This window comes from Toxotes jaculatrix, chromosome 3 (assembly GCF_017976425.1).
Source record: "Toxotes jaculatrix isolate fToxJac2 chromosome 3, fToxJac2.pri, whole genome shotgun sequence".
Classification (NCBI taxonomy): domain Eukaryota; kingdom Metazoa; phylum Chordata; class Actinopteri; family Toxotidae; genus Toxotes; species Toxotes jaculatrix.
Window position 1 is genome coordinate 19,365,684 of NC_054396.1, and position 15,905 is coordinate 19,381,588.

A 15,905-nucleotide genomic window follows, 5' to 3' on the forward strand; every position below is an offset into this window, starting at 1 on the left:
GATTCACTTTAATGTCTCATCCCATAAGTGACAGTTAACCCTGCTCCAGCACAGACACCCTGTTAGATAATTACGACTGGCAGCAGACGCAGGCAATGTGTTTTTAATGTTACGGCCAAATCTTCAGAATCACACCTTCATATTCTTCCAGACTACTCAGATTTACTGGCACTCTTTCCTCCGTCACCCATCCATTTATTATTCCTCCTTTCTGTCGTGTGCTGATGTGTATTTAGTGCTGCCTTACACCAGAGTTTGGAAACATGGGAACTTACGTTTACAGTGCTTGCCATCCTCTGCCAGCACGTAATTTGGCTTGCAGCGGCAGCGGAAATGAGCAGCAGACTGTTGCACACAGTAGTGTTCACATCCTCCGTTGCTGATGGCGCACGAATGGACAGCTAAAAAAGGCAAAAAAAAAAGGAGTGATGTTGTAAAAAGCCAGCAACACTGAGGCATTAACAAAAACTGAGGGAAAATTAGACATCTTTTTGCATTTGCATTTTTATATTAATCTTTCTGAATTTTGATCTGACTGCAGTGTCACATCTACAGGAGTCTTTCTCAAAGAGGTCATGACCATGTTACTGACATTCATACATGATGTTCAGAGAATACCTCTGACAATTGCAATGCTCTGAGCCATGAGAGATCCATAATTACAAATGGGCCAAAAATCAAAGAGAGATTTGAATGACTGTCCCTCTGTGGTGGACAACACTTGTCCACTGATGAGGGCAGAACTCAATCATCTTCCCGTCTGTGTTTTCCTACCTCGTAGCAACAGATGAAACCCCGATAGACGGCTGGACTCCATCTCTTCAGAGAAAACAACAGGTACAGGCCGAGCAGCCCGGCGTTTTTAAAGACGGTGTTTTTCATACTCAAAGGCTGGAGTCAAGATCCATCCATCACAAGTACATGTCAAACCACAGAGTGGTTTCCAGCTCAAATATTATGCAGCCACACGCTAAGTGTGTGGGATATATCTGACCTCAGCTGGAAGATCAAGAGCTGGATAAGACGAGCAGAGCTGGGACTGAATTGATTTGAGGACATCTGCTCTTCTTTGTCTCCCAATGACTCTGTGCTGATTGGTATGTGCTGTCCTTTGTCTGGTACGTATGGTGTCATTGTATCTGGTGCATAGTGCAAATATGGAAAAAAAAATCCAAGTATAGAAAACAAGATTTCAGAGTTGATTTCAGTACTGAAGTCACTTGTGAACATGGACACATTTTGCAGTTCTGCAAGGTTTTAACATGACGTTCAGCCAAGGGCTATGCAGACTCACAGATAAGCTTCACCTGGGAGTCGGTCCATATGTGCACTGTGATTATTAGTGCAATCAGTCATTTCTTCATGCAACAGCTGTCACACCAGAGCCTCTCAGGGACACTTGGGTCCCAGCTACAGTATCCGCTCCATAAGACAATGAAATGACTGTTTTATGAAGCCAAGAAACACACTGATTTCCACTCTAAATGTTAGACAGGACACCCTGTATACATTCCTAGCTGCAGAAACCAGAGCCAGGTTTATACTCTTTTCCCTATCAGCTATTTCTGAAAACTCAAGGCTAATTTATCTCTATCATGACAGAAACGACGTACAGGTACTGAGTAAACGCTGCAGCGGTCAAGAATGACGGGATAACACATAAATTAAAGGAATGAAAGCTTAATGTAGAGAAAGCCTGAATTCAGAACTAAACAGAGGCCCAGAGACCATGCAGCCAAAGCTATTTTTCTCATAATAATTGTCACTTTGATTGACTGTAATAACCTATATAATGTAAAAGAGGCAATTTTCTAATTATTTGTTCTGTTTCTTGATTTTGTCTTTGTCTTAAAACAATCTCACAAAATCTCAGAGTGAACAGCTTTCATTATCTCATATCAACTCCACCAAAAATGTGTTTGCTGAATTGAGATTAGTAGAAAGTTAACTCCAATATAACATTTTTATAGGGACAGGGAGACCTGGGTGATGTGATCAGAAACTATTTTGATCAGTTTTGAGCAAAAGCAGCAAAAACCTCTCCACTGTGAGGATTTCCTGCTTTACTTTTTCCTATGTGATCATAATTTTTGGGTTTAGGACTATTGGTCCAGCAAAACAAGAAAATGACAACACCACAACTGTGATTTTTCACCACTTTCTGATCAGTTAAAAAAATGTTTTCCAGGAAAGCAAGGAGCCAATTCACTCACAGAAAACTGCTTCAAAAACAGCTTCTACAAGATAAACACTGAAGATAATTAAAAAGGCACGAAGTGTAGTCGATGTGGATTTACCCACAAATGTTATTCGAATCATCTCACAATAGGGCTTTTAGTCAGAATCAAAGGGGTCATCTACCGCAACATTATGAATGTGGTTTTACATGATTAAGTGCCCATGTCAAAAAGCATATGCAACTAAACTTCAGTGAAATATTGACCAAAAAAAATAATAATACTCTTAGTAAAGACTTCAAAAAACCTTCCAGCAGCCCAGGCCTCCAAAACAGTGTTTCATTGTTTATGCAAGCACTGAACAAGTGAGGTTAAGGAACTTCATACTCTGTTCTTTCTTGGATTGAATGAAGGATAAGACCTCAAATCATCCCCATCAACATGTTGTAGTTGTTACTTCATCTTATGCTTTTGAAATGTTTTTAATAAGCACCACTTGTATGTACTGCAAGTCTATTTGCAGCTTTTTCATATGAATGCATAAATGGTGTCAAGATACTTGTTATCAGGATTATTTCTTTTTTCTGACTTGTGAAATATAAGCACTGCCACAAAGCTGTCGCGTTACTCACCGAGGCAGGTGCGGCCGTCCACATGGAGGCGAGAGCCCGGGTGGCATTCACAGTAGTAGGACCCCCTGGTGTTAACACATCTGTGCTGGCAGCCTCCATTATGAACCTGGCATTCATCGATATCTGTAGGGAAGGAGGGAGAAAAGAGAAAGCAGGCAGAAGGAGAGAGACAGGAGAGAAATGAGTGTAATTTGCCTAAATCCTCTCATTATGAGAAAAAATTGGTCACAAGAATAAAGCCCAGATGAGCTGCCAAGCTGAGAGAGGAATTTAATGCAGGCTTTAGGATAAAGATGTACACTAAGAAGAAAGGAGATGATGGATGAGAAAGGAAAGTACTCTACAAGTGCATTGCAGCTCAAACAAACAAATCCCCCATGTGGTAACAACTACTGAACATTTAAAACCAAATTTAAATTCCTTAGCTTCTTGTCGAAGTCCCCTGGGTGCGGCAAACATATGGAAACTTAAGTCAGAGGATGCAAAACACACACATTCCTCTCAGCCGAGCGTTGAGATTATAAACAAATAAGAGAAGGGGGTTCTTCATCTGGGAAAGAAGTGGTGAGCGAAACATGACCGCCTCGCTGTGTGACCAGATTTCAAATGAAACAGGCCGTGTTCCTACACACTTCTTATTTCAGGGGTCAAAGACTAATAAATTGTTTTCTGAGTTCCACTGCAGACCCCCTGAGAAATCTGAGCTGACTGTTTGGACTTCTGCTAACAGCCCGTCTGTCGCCATCATCATCAGGAAAATTAGAACATGAAGTCAAACCCACCTCCTCTTAAAGCCAGTGACAAGTTACCTGTTTGCTTCAGCATTACTGAAATTATCTGAGGGAGCTATTGGAAATGTTGCTGACTAAAATGAGTGACGTGACACATTAAAAAGGTGAGTGTGAACAGTTTTTGGCTGCTGGTTGAGGTCTGTAAAAACAGCTAACACATCATAAAAGACTCTTCATCACTGCCAAGTTAAATGTCTGCTTGAGAAATGTGCTGTTCTGTAGAGTCTTGACTCCAGGCAGCTATTTTCAGCAACCAACTATTTCAAGAATTCAGAAGAATTCCTGTGAATAGGAGCTAGTTTGATTAACTAGCGGAGTAATATGGGGAATGTTACTTTTAACTGTCTTTGTTAACAGTTTTTTTTAGTGTCATTTGGTTCAAACTCTTGAAAGATTGACTGTCACAGACCACACATTTTGTCTTTGGGCAGTATGCTGTAAACAAGTCATTAAACAGTTCAGTTTAAACAAACCCCATAAATTATTTCACAACGTTCATCACAGTGCAACCCCCCCCACAAAGAATAAATAGACAGTCATGTTCCCCTAGTGGGGTGAATAACTTGCAATACATATATACAGTCGCCTTTATTTTATACCACACAGTCCAGTTTCCTCCCAAAGACCAAAAACATGGTGGTTAGAGTAAACTTTCCATAAATGTGAATGTGTGTAAAATTGTCTGTATGTGGCTGTTCAGGGTGCACCCTGCCTCCTGCGCAATTTAAATTGTGACAGGAAATTGTGTGAAGATATTGTTTATCCCTGCGATAAATATCCCTACAAAATTATTAATAGATGTTTTATTTATTTGTTGCTGTTCTGGATCCTTTTCGATCGATTTTATTTTATTTTTGATGTAAATTACTTTGACAGTTTTGTTTCTGTTTTCATAAGTTAAGTTTCTGTTGTCTATAGTTATTTCATTATTTCACTCATTTTCTGATGTTTATATTTACTGTTATAGTTACTGATACTGTGCAGTTTTAAATTATTATTTTTTTATTGTTGTTGAACTGGAAGTTGAAGACTAGCGATCACACCATGTAAACTACTGAAACACTAAACACTGATAAATAATTACCCTTCAAGTTGACATTGCAAACCTATTAGCAAACAGCTGCTTGTTCACGCATTCATCAGATGCAGAGTAACATTAGCACGTATTTGGCTTTGTGTTGCTGTCCACCTGGTGAATGTAAGTCCAATATTCACTCTCCTTTTAGCTGTTTTCTGCATCCACCATCTCCTGTGGGAAATATTTAGCTCTTTAGCTGCTAAATGCTCAGCTATTTATCACTGCATTTTTAAAAATAAAAAGCAGCTGCTTGTTCTGTCAGGAAACAATGCTGATGAGAGCACTGAGAGTGAACAAAAAAATGTAAAGTTTCCGTCCGGAAAAACCAAAACAATGAGCTGAAAGATGCTAAAAAGCCAAGTAGAGTTGAGGGGAACAGCAGAGTTCGGTGGATTTATCAGTTTGTCGCTACAAGCAAGCCCATTCACATTACACACAGTCATTTGATTCATTGTTGATATAAAAAGGTAATATTTTTCATGGCCAATGGAGGAATATGAATCTCCAAGTCTTTGTAACAGATGGACAGAATCTGGCCTCCATAGTGCTTGTGTCACGTTGCATGGGTTGGAGGCAGCTAGACAACCTGTATCTGATCCTCATCGTGCACATTACACACCACTGCATCGCTGTTTTCATGTTCACACAAGTACACACAGACAGTATGTGACCTGTGATTTACTCATAAATTAGATCTTTACAAGACCCCAAACCAGTAACCCTCATGTTACAGTACATGAAGGAGAAAAAGCAGAGTTGTAAATTATAACCTCTCAGTCATTAATATGACACATGAAACACTGATTCTACTGTTCACAATAAAAACAAGGACAGGATTAGGATTATGGACAGAAATGCAGATTATTAGCCCAAGGGGACTGAAATCTACAGTACTTGCTTAATGTTTCCAGTGAAACCAGCCCAAGACAGCTGAATTATAGAAATATCCTTCGGCTGAACCCAGTCTACTCCCAGTAATATCCCTCGACATCTTCAAATGTAGTGTTTGGGGCAGATATGAGCTTCTAAACTTTCCTCTTCTTCATCTCTCTGCTGCCAAACTTCAGCTTCACTTCATCCAGGAAAGCTGGCAGGAGCCCTCCTTTCATTTTTCCATCCGTGCTGCATGTCGTCCTTTGGTTTGGTTTTTCATGAAATGTCTCCAGCACTGCGGAGCTGCTGTTCCTCTGTCGACTGCAGCGCACAGTCAGTGAATCCCCTCCAGCTTGGTTTCTACATCCAGAACATGATCCCTCTCCAATTCAGAGCCAAAGCCTCAGCGGCCGTTGGCTTTTACAGAAGGCACATTCATTTTATGCCCACAGACACCTACAGCACGGTGTCATCTTCATGGAAAACTGTTTTGCTTGGTTTCCGATGGGTGATTTGTTTATTGAGTAGTAGAAGACAAATTATTTCTGAACAGTCTTGACTTATCTCCAAGAATGACATCTAAGTAAAGCAGCAGATCAGAGGGATTATCAGAAATATGGTAGTAATAAATGTAAAACATGCTTCATCGTGTGCATTTATCCCCGAGTGCTGAACTCATGCCAAACATGAAAAGAAATACTCGGTCATAATCTGTCGACAGTTCATCTGGTATCTAGCTGTGTTTGTGTTGGCATTACAAAGTGTCTCTTATGATTCATACTTAATGTTTTCATGTGCTCTAATCTCCGTTGATAAAAGTGACCCTCCCCTGCTCTGATCAGAGGAGAAGTTATCGGGGCAGTGCCAGACAGCACGTACAGCAGACTCATTATCAGCAGGATGGATTAACCAGTCTGACTGAGCCGTGACCCAGCACAAACAAATACTCTGACTACTGTAAGTCCTACTCTATGTCAAAATGATGTAGATATGTGCACCCAGAACTCTGACATTTATATGGCAGTGTTTTCTACTTTTCTGAAAAAGAAAAACTAATTTGTTATAAAAATGACAGCATTACTTTCTTCTGTGTTTAACAGTTGAATTTTTTTTTCCCAAACTATCCCTCTTGAAGATGGACCGACAGTCCATCTTCATCATCTACATTTTGGCTGTGAAATCATCACTTACCTGCCGCCAGATAGCCCGTGTTGTAGCCATGGTGTCCATGGTAACAGTGTGGCCTATAGCAAATTCTTCTGTAGTAAATGTGTGGGTAATATGCAGCAGACGTCAGACAAGCCATCACATCAATTGATACCAAGAGGAAAATCCACCATCCTGATGACAAAGCCATGGCAGGAGAATAAAGTCTTTACTTTTCAAAGGTTCTGACTTTTAAAAAATTAAAAAAAAAAAAGTGCTGTAAAAAACAAAAGTATCAGAATATTTCTTGCTCAGGATATTAACTATGAACTATTTAAATGAATGACCAGTTCTCCTGTAAAGACTCCTGCTCTGAAGTTACATGGTAACTACTTCTCATTCACTCTGCCTCCTGATTTTTCTGTCTCCCTCCCTCCCTCCTTCTCCCTCTCTGTTTCAGCCTCCCTTCTACAAAAGCTAAATGTCCATCACATTAAAGATCCTCCTTTCCCTCCTCTTTCTCTTTCCCCCTTATCCCCACACTCTCCTCTCACCCCGTGCCTAAACTCTCTATTGCAGTAAAGGTACATCCAGCACTGCATGAACTACAAATAACCAATTCTACATTTTACCAGCCAGCAGTGATTTATTTCTTTCCCTGAGTGATTTACTACATATTACTACAATGCCACTGTATTTTACTGCCTCTTCAAAGAATATTATGAGATAAAAAGTGAGGATTTATGACTGTACATCACTCAGGTGCTGGAGCGCAAAGAATGTGAGCAGACTAAAGGATGTGCTGTCTATATTTTTCTTTTGATACTGACATATATATATACATAAAAAAAACTGCCACCAAAGAAAAGCCAAATTTTCCTTTGTGCCAGAAGTCAGATTCAGTATTTTTAATCCAAACATCTGAGAAAGGAATGAGCCTTGCAGTGAAATCGCCTGTTCGGGAGCTAAGCACTGTGCTCTCTCATCTATTGCCAACGCATACATCCAAACACATCAGCAGGACTACAACAGCACTTTATACAGCTTTCTAAAGAGCAAAGCATGTTCATGGTCATGCACTTCCCTCATCTGACCAGAAATGGCCCATGGAGACCTCTGCAACAGGCAATGAATATGAGGTTCACTTCTTATGACTTTTCCTCTTTATAATGCAACGTTAAAGCTTCTGTAACATGCACCTGTACTGTCATTACATCAGGCCACAACCATCTGAGGTGCACTTAGGCTCAGCCAAACCAGCAGAAACTGATACGGATCCTTTTTTGTGACACCACACGCCAACAATATTCCCAGCTCTGAATACATCGCACATAAAAATGCATATTTGTGCAGACATCAGAATTATGAGGACAGTGATGGCAGGCAGGAGAGGAGAACAAGCAACTCAAGCAGGCATGGAAGACAGATGACAGGCTCAGAGCCAAGCTGTAAAATAACTTATCAGAGTTTAAAAAAAAAAAAAAATAGAATAAAATAATATGTATATAGAAAAATCTGAAAAATCCAGGACAGAACATAGCAACAGTGAGATGTTTTTCTTAAAAAACCCCAAAACAAAACCTTACCTTCCTGCTCTCAGGGTTAACCTGAGCATTTAATACCTGTTGATTTTGGAAGATGTTTCTCACTATTACAACAGGTGGTAGGAACTGGCACCCACCTTCACGGTCGTGTTGGTCTGAGCTGTAAAGTTCATTTAGCATGACGGCTAAAATGTTGACAGTGTTATACTGAACTCAGCATGACAGCAGTTGATGTTGGCCTCTTCTACAATGATCAGTGCCATTTGTACCAATGCTGTTTACCGTATTCATACCAATTTTTTTTAATGCATAAATAAATATGTAAATTTGTTTTTTTTTGTTTTTTTTTGTTCTGAACAAGAGATGTATTTGTTCATATCTTGTCGATGCCTGAGGAAATCGGCATTTTAACATCCCATGTCTTTCATTGAAAAAACATTGCTTGTTTCCAAGGACAGGAATACCCCAAAGTATTAATGTGGTTGTGTTTGGTTAAACTCCATGGACTCATCTATTCTTAACAGCTAACTGAATGGATGTTGTCTTTCATCCCAACTAATATAGGTTTTGTGCTGCCGGCCCTCCCAGCTTCAGGCTGTCATGAAGAAAGAAAGCTGATCACTCTCCAAAGACGCCGTGCCACACATGCAGCACTAAGTTAAATATCCACACTATCCATCCAGCTTCTTTTACCTCTGTTAATACTCCTGCCAATTACAGACAATTAGGACATTAATGCTGTGGGTAGCTGTTTTTCTCCAATATACACCAGTGGTGGAGGGGCAGATAGCTATGAAAGCCAGCTGTGACAACGTTCCCATCAACTCTCCTAATAACCGTGACCTGGATCAGATCTCTCACTGGTTCCTCCAGCAGACAGCCATGCTGCCGAACACTCCGTTTCTCTTCTAGGCTTGGCTGCTGCACAGAGGAATCATTATTTTGATTAAACCAACCACTCGCACAGATTCCCTAATCAGAAACATCAAACTTTGATGGAGCAAAAAGGAACCTCATGGGAAAATGTTGGGAAGAAGCAAAGTTTTGGTGAACTGTGCGTCAGAGACGATGGGCTTCTTCTTGACAGACTGGTAGCTGCACTTTCTTCCACAGTACAGTCTGATTTATGAAAACAGCAAATGCCAAGATTATTTCCATCATCTTCCGTGTACAAGTTAAAAAGACGTGGTACTGTGGTTCATTTGAGGTAAGATGATCTGGTTTTGATGTTCACTGAGTGCGGGATCTGCACTCACTGAGTCACAAATAAAAAATGAATACAAAACTCCATAAATGGCAAAATAAATATAGAGAATAAAAAGGACACAAAAGTTATATCTTTAACTTTATGTTTATGGCCAATATTTGTTTCATTTAATTACTTATTTTATTGCATGCATGTTTTAAAATGTTCTATTCCTTCTCATCAATTATATTTGTTATTGTCTTTCATCTATTTTATCTAGTCTTATTCTATCCTGTTTATTTTCAAATTATTTTTCTTTTTAAAAATCTTTTGATAAGTTTTATCTCTTTTTTAGTTCTTGCGCGCATCAGTCTCATGCACTCAAAATCTCAGTTTTTAACACACAGATAACTGATTCCCTGAGGTTAAAAAACTCCATTATACAACTGTTTTAGAGATTAAATGTACTGCTCCTGACAAATAAAGTGGTCTTCATGTGTAAAATTCATGGCGTGCCTGTTTAGAATTGATAAGCGGCCCATCTCAGCATCCAAATACAACAGTACTCACCTTGACATGTTTTGCCATCTTCATTCAGTTTCTGTCCAGGAGGACACCTGCAGTAAAAACTTCCAATGGTGTTACAGCAGAGCGCCTCGCAGCCTCCATTGGTCTCCTCACACTCATTCACATCTGATGAGGAGAAACAAGGACAAAGTTAATTGTGCTGCCATTAAAACTGCAGCCAAAAACAGAAATTAGGAAAAACAAAGAACAGTCAAAGATGTTTAAAATGCTTGGTGTGGGCTTTGTTTTTGAGTGGCAAAGATTAAGAAGGAATGCACCTTCCTTTTTAAGAGTGATTAAGTTTTAAATGTCCTCCACAAATACATTTGTGTCCAACTTTTGAAAGGAAAATGCTCAAGTCCCTGGAAATTCATGAGAATTACAGTGGGAAAACTGTGCATCCTCATACTTGTCTCCTCAGCACCAACTTCAATGGAAATGAAAGAGGAAAAATACACAATAAACAGAGTAAAAATATATCAAGTGATAAATTGAGTGGGACAAAAGGAAATATACTGCAGTAACATATTGTCCTCATTGTCTGTAACTTCCTCCAACACCAGGACTAGTGTTTGTTAGTCATGCAGGACCTCCAAAACACTTCCACAAGAAGTCACAGTTTTTCCATTTCATCTCCAGCAGCTGCTTATTCTGCCAAAGCTGTCATCAGCTAAACCAGATAAAATCTTTCCCTCCAGTTCCCAAACTACACATAATGACTGGGGTCAGATACAGGTGCTGACAGTTCAGCGTATACCATAATATCTGCATAATGAGGAGACATTAAAATCGAGAATGAAAGGAACAATGTGTTGTTCAGTTTTACGCTGTGGTTTCAGGACACAGACGCACATTGCCTGCATTAACATTAAATTCTATTCATATGGGAGTTTGTCAGGACAGATTATGCTCACGACATAGCTTTTAACTTGATCACATTGGGCTGTTTCATTTGCCATACCAGCAGAAGGAATCTTGGACTGAAAACTGAAAGCCATGGAGAAAATTAGGAGGGAGCATTCACTTGGCACTAATCAGCTTGTAAATGTTCTCCATGTCCATAAAAGCGGAGAGTTACTGTACAGAGGGAAGAGTATGAATACAAAGAAAATTGCTTTATAGAACATTTTTCCCCCTTTAGAAAATTTTGGTACTTTGTGATGCCAGCGTTTAACCAGCCAATTAAACGATTTCCCTCTCAGTTTACAACATCTGGAAATGTTCACACCAAAAACACTGCACTCTTTTTACTGCCAAGTGTTAAAAACTGTCATAAAACCTAAACTGCATACAACGTGTAATCGTAACTTAAACAAGAATACATTTTATTACAATGTGAACATATTTCCTATTAATTTATTACACCAGTCCTTCTTAGCAGGACCAGATAAACTGCTGCTAAAGATCCAATGTGGGATGCTCACTGATTTCTATTTGGACACTGCATAACAAGGGCTTGATTTTATAAGTCTGGGGTGAGAGAGGGTGCCTGCCTTTTAGTTCACTTCATTTAATTTGCAAAATATGTACTGTAATAACAGCAGATTTAGATAAAATTACACAGAAACAACCAGACTAAAGAAGACAGATGATGGTCACTGAGCAGAGTGCGACCCGAAGTCAAGGGCAGGACTGAAAACCCTGAGGGATCCAGTGGTGAGATCTGCAGCATGTGTGAGTTTGTGAGGACGTCTACCCCCAAACCCCCTGAGGCCACACACCTGTGTGGCAGCTCAGGGAGGGGTCTGCCCGGGGTCAGTGTCACGCTCATCACTTTTTCAAGTCTTTCTGCCCAATAAGAAAGCAGGAATGTTGAGCTGCCATGGGTCAGGAGGATAATATGAAACGCAAAAGTGGAAACTGAATGTCTACATTGGATTGATACAGCAATCAGCATTACAGCGTTTATATGATGGACTTGGAATTGTTGGATTTCTCTTTATTTGCCCTTCAGGTATTCAGGGTTTAGTGAGTCCAAAATCATGCTTAGAGGGCAAAAGAAACTCATATGTGAAAAACCATGCAAAGAAATGAACGTTTGTCACGTACTTTAAGGATGTTTGTATTGTGTTAGTATCTTAAATTGCATTGTCTTAATGCTTTTGTTTTCTTTTACAACGAGGACCACATTGGAAATCGATAAATAGTTACAAAAACGGATAAACCAAATTACTGATGATGTGTGGTTGCAACATGGAAAGAGTACTTTTTTTTTGTTCAAATCACTATATCTCTGCACTACACTACTGTTTACACTAGGCTAATTTCAAGACAGAAACATTCCCAGCCATAAAAGTCATTTTCCCTGAATGCTAAACTCAATGACCTGAGTTGAAACAGAGGCTACACCCTCACCTGACTGCAGGGGGCAATGGTGAGATCAGTTTACCATACATCACCCTCTCCCATCCAGCTATCCATCACCGCACTGAGCCTCCAGCAGCATGATCAGACACAACTAAGGGCACGAAACAAGAGCTGTAGCCTCCTCAAAACAAGGAGTGTTTTAAGATCAGCCCCTTCCCGTGAACATCAGATCACTGAGGTTTCTTCCCCCTGACCTGAACCGCTGGGGCGGGGGTTGGTGTGCACATTTTCCAAGAAGAGATCAGATGCCTGAAACAAAGTAGTATGTCTACAGCCCAATTCATGCCTCCAGGTCAGTGTCAAAGGCCAAGGATCAGGGTCAAACTCATGCAGTGAGGTTCGCATGGGACCATTTCGCCATGTGGTGGACTTTCAGATGCGTAATATATTTGGCAAAAGGATCCACTTGGTTTACCTCTTGGTAAACAGACCACAGGTCCCTTTCAGCCCTCAAGGATTCACACTGTGCAGAAATCAGAGGATTTGTTTATGAAATGTTATCAGTGAAACATTATACACCGAGTGAAGAGTCTATTACCTACTCTCCTACAGTCCCGCATCCGATCTATATCCTATTAGTTAATGTAATCTGTCAAATATTCTTTTGATAGATCAACTGAAGGATTAGTTTGACAGTTTGTGAAACATGTTTTCGCTTTGTAGCCAAGAGTCAGATGAGAAGATTGATATAACTGTCGTGTTCGCTCAGTATGAAGCTACATCCAACAGCCAGTTAGTTTAGCTCAGCAGAAAGACTGAAAGTGGAGGGAGAACTATTCAATTTAATTTTAGGAACTAGTGAAAAACATTCCCAGAGCCTGAGGTGACATCTTAAATGTACTAGTTTTTGAATAGAAGAGTTTCCATTTATAATGATGTTCAACTGATAAATACTGATTTAAAACAAAAAAAAAAAAACCCAAACATCGGGAAGCAAAAAAAAAAAATGTCATTTGTGCTTAATAAATGACATAAATGCTTGTTTTTAATCTAATTTCAACTATTGCAGATACACTAACAATTAACTGATTATTTGACTAATGGTTTCAGAACTAGAAGATGATAATGTAGTTTTTGTTGACTGCCAGAGAAGAGCTGATTCATCCTTGTACCATTCTGGAGGCTGTAGTTAGTGGTTTCTATATGCAGGGTTTTATAGCAGAGGTGGCACACACTGCTTGAAGCCATGACCACCTCTGCTTACATTATTTCATTTTTTTCTTTCCTCTTGAAATTGCTCCTGTATGAAGGTGGAGTTTCTGTGCATTGTTCTATGAAGACAACAAAATCTCAGCTACATTGTTATGGGTGAGAGACAGACTGCTCAGCGCTGTTATGTCTTCTTGTGAGCTGATTTCTAAAACAAAAACACATCTGTAAAATGGGGAAAATTGTATATTTCCCTTTAGTGGACACTCTGTTCCAAAGCAATCAGGTGAAGAATGAAAAAAAAAAACCTTCACTAAAACTTTTGATTGTGTTTCTGCAAGTTCAGCTGCAGCAAAGGGGGTTTACATTCCTCTGCTGTATTGTGTGACTTCCTGCGATAAGGACGACAGCCACTGCTCCCCGGAGGACAAGGCTAATGTCTCGGCAGACTTCGAGGGGCTAAGACTGGGCCAACAAAAACCACCAGACCTCTGATATCATCTCAGGGGGTCATGGGCCGGAAAATTGCAGCATTCATCGAGGATCAGGAATGGGGGGTGGGGGTGGGGGGGGGGGGGGGGGGCGGGTGGGGGTCGCTGAGAATAGGGCTAACCTGTTTCCTTTTAGTGCCCTGATCTAAAAAGCCTGCTGGTGTAATAATGTGCTTTGCTAGTGTTCATTCCTGGTTACATTCCCTGCAGTCTTCACAGCTGCTTTTATTTACCAGGTGCTATAAAGATGGGGACTGGCTAGAGGCGCCATGAGACACGTTTGAGTCAGAGGTTTCATTCAGGTGATGATTTCTCCGACCTGTCCTGCACATGCGGGGGCTGGTGAAAAGCAGTCAACCACATCTTGTCCGACTAACAAACTAACCATCTGTGAACTGGAACTGACAATTTACTTCACACTCTTCCACAGGAAACTCATCCTCACCTTTGACCTTCAGTATAACTGACCCTTAAAATGTTTATTGTACAGGACATGTTTCCTTTATCTGCCTGATAGGCAGCACCACAAGGCTTTCTGCCAGGAGCTCAAGTGAAACAGATAAACTGGTGAAATATGCTCAGTCAATCTCACAAAAGTTATTTTATGGACTCCATAACTCCTTGTGGATTTCACATGGATATTCTGCTCCAGGAGTCAAATATCATGGGAATCCAAGATACATTAAAAATGTTTTATACAAGCATTACCTCTGCAGTTTGGGTCACAGTGTCTACATGGTGTAAGTACTTTAGTTTTCAAGTTTCCTTGTAGTGCTTTTTTTCTGCCGGAGTGCTGAATCTGTGCTTGCAGCCTACCTGTGAACATTTACAGGTAGGCTGCAAACAGACAAGAGAAGAGATCAATGCATCACTGAAAGTGGTTGACACTTTTTTTCAGGAGGCAAAGCTTTTTTTTTGATTCAAGCTGATCGCAAGGATTGTTCAGATTTTCAGACGCAGTTGACTGAAATGAACAAAACTATTTGGTAGGTCATACGACACAAAACTGAAAACTGCATGCATGTATTTCTTTCATTCTCCTCTGTGAGGAATCAGCTCAAGTTCAACATTGCCCCCTGCTGTTAATCTCCTGCTACACCAATAATAGCCAAGATGTGCGGCTGGATGTTTATTAAGTTGACACCGTTTGATTCAGCTCTGCTCTCATTCATCATGTAACTAAAACACAGCTGCCACAATATCATAATTTAAAGTCACAGAAGACCACGCTTTACTTGTCAAAGTGCCCTCTCTAATAAGACATCTTTCACTCTGGTTCACCGCACTGACTTACACCAGAAAACTATGTATGCTGTATTAAGCATCCAATAATTTCCTCCCCTCGTCCTGTTTCATGCATTCATAGTGCCAGCTTTGGGTACGGGTTTCTTCCTGAAGCCCTGTAATTGTGGCCAGTGTGGCAGCTGAGTTGTTGTTAAGTGGCAGTATCGTTCGGACGTGGTGTGGCTTTCCTGGAACCAGAGAAGTTTTAAAAAATGTCCCCCTTTTAATAACAAACGACTAACCACACACAGACCTCTATGATGTGTATCCACGTCTTAAACATCCACTGATGTTTAAGACGTCTGTACCTCAATTAACAAACCTCTAATGTTTCCATGAAGTCATTAGCATTCCGTCTCAAGTTTGTCCCACCATGGAGCAAAGGGTATTACAGTACAGACATTAAACAACGCTTCCATTTCCTTTTTTAAAAATATTTTTTACAAGACACTTACAATTAAGGAGCAGCCAAAAAAAACACTCCCCTGAAGTATAAAGTTGTTGATGAATCAGTTGTTTACAACAAAAAAATCGCCAACTATTCTGACAATAAGCAACCAGTTAAGTCGTTTTCAAGCAAAAATGTCATTTGATGGCTTGATCATTTCTCTTCTTGGTCT

General features: G+C 40.1%; 1 protein-coding gene across 1 annotated transcript in view; it reads right to left on the reverse strand.

Moving 5' to 3' along the window:
* megf6b (multiple EGF-like-domains 6b) overlaps window positions 1-15,905 on the reverse strand; it is a 100,730-nt gene that overhangs the window by 62,040 nt on the left and 22,785 nt on the right. Inside the window, exons 5-7 of the mRNA XM_041033902.1 lie at window positions 9,998-10,120; window positions 2,810-2,932; window positions 276-401 (exon numbers count right to left, since the gene is read on the reverse strand). Coding sequence (XP_040889836.1) covers window positions 276-401; window positions 2,810-2,932; window positions 9,998-10,120 — 372 coding nt within the window. The remainder of the gene's footprint in view (window positions 1-275; window positions 402-2,809; window positions 2,933-9,997; window positions 10,121-15,905) is intronic.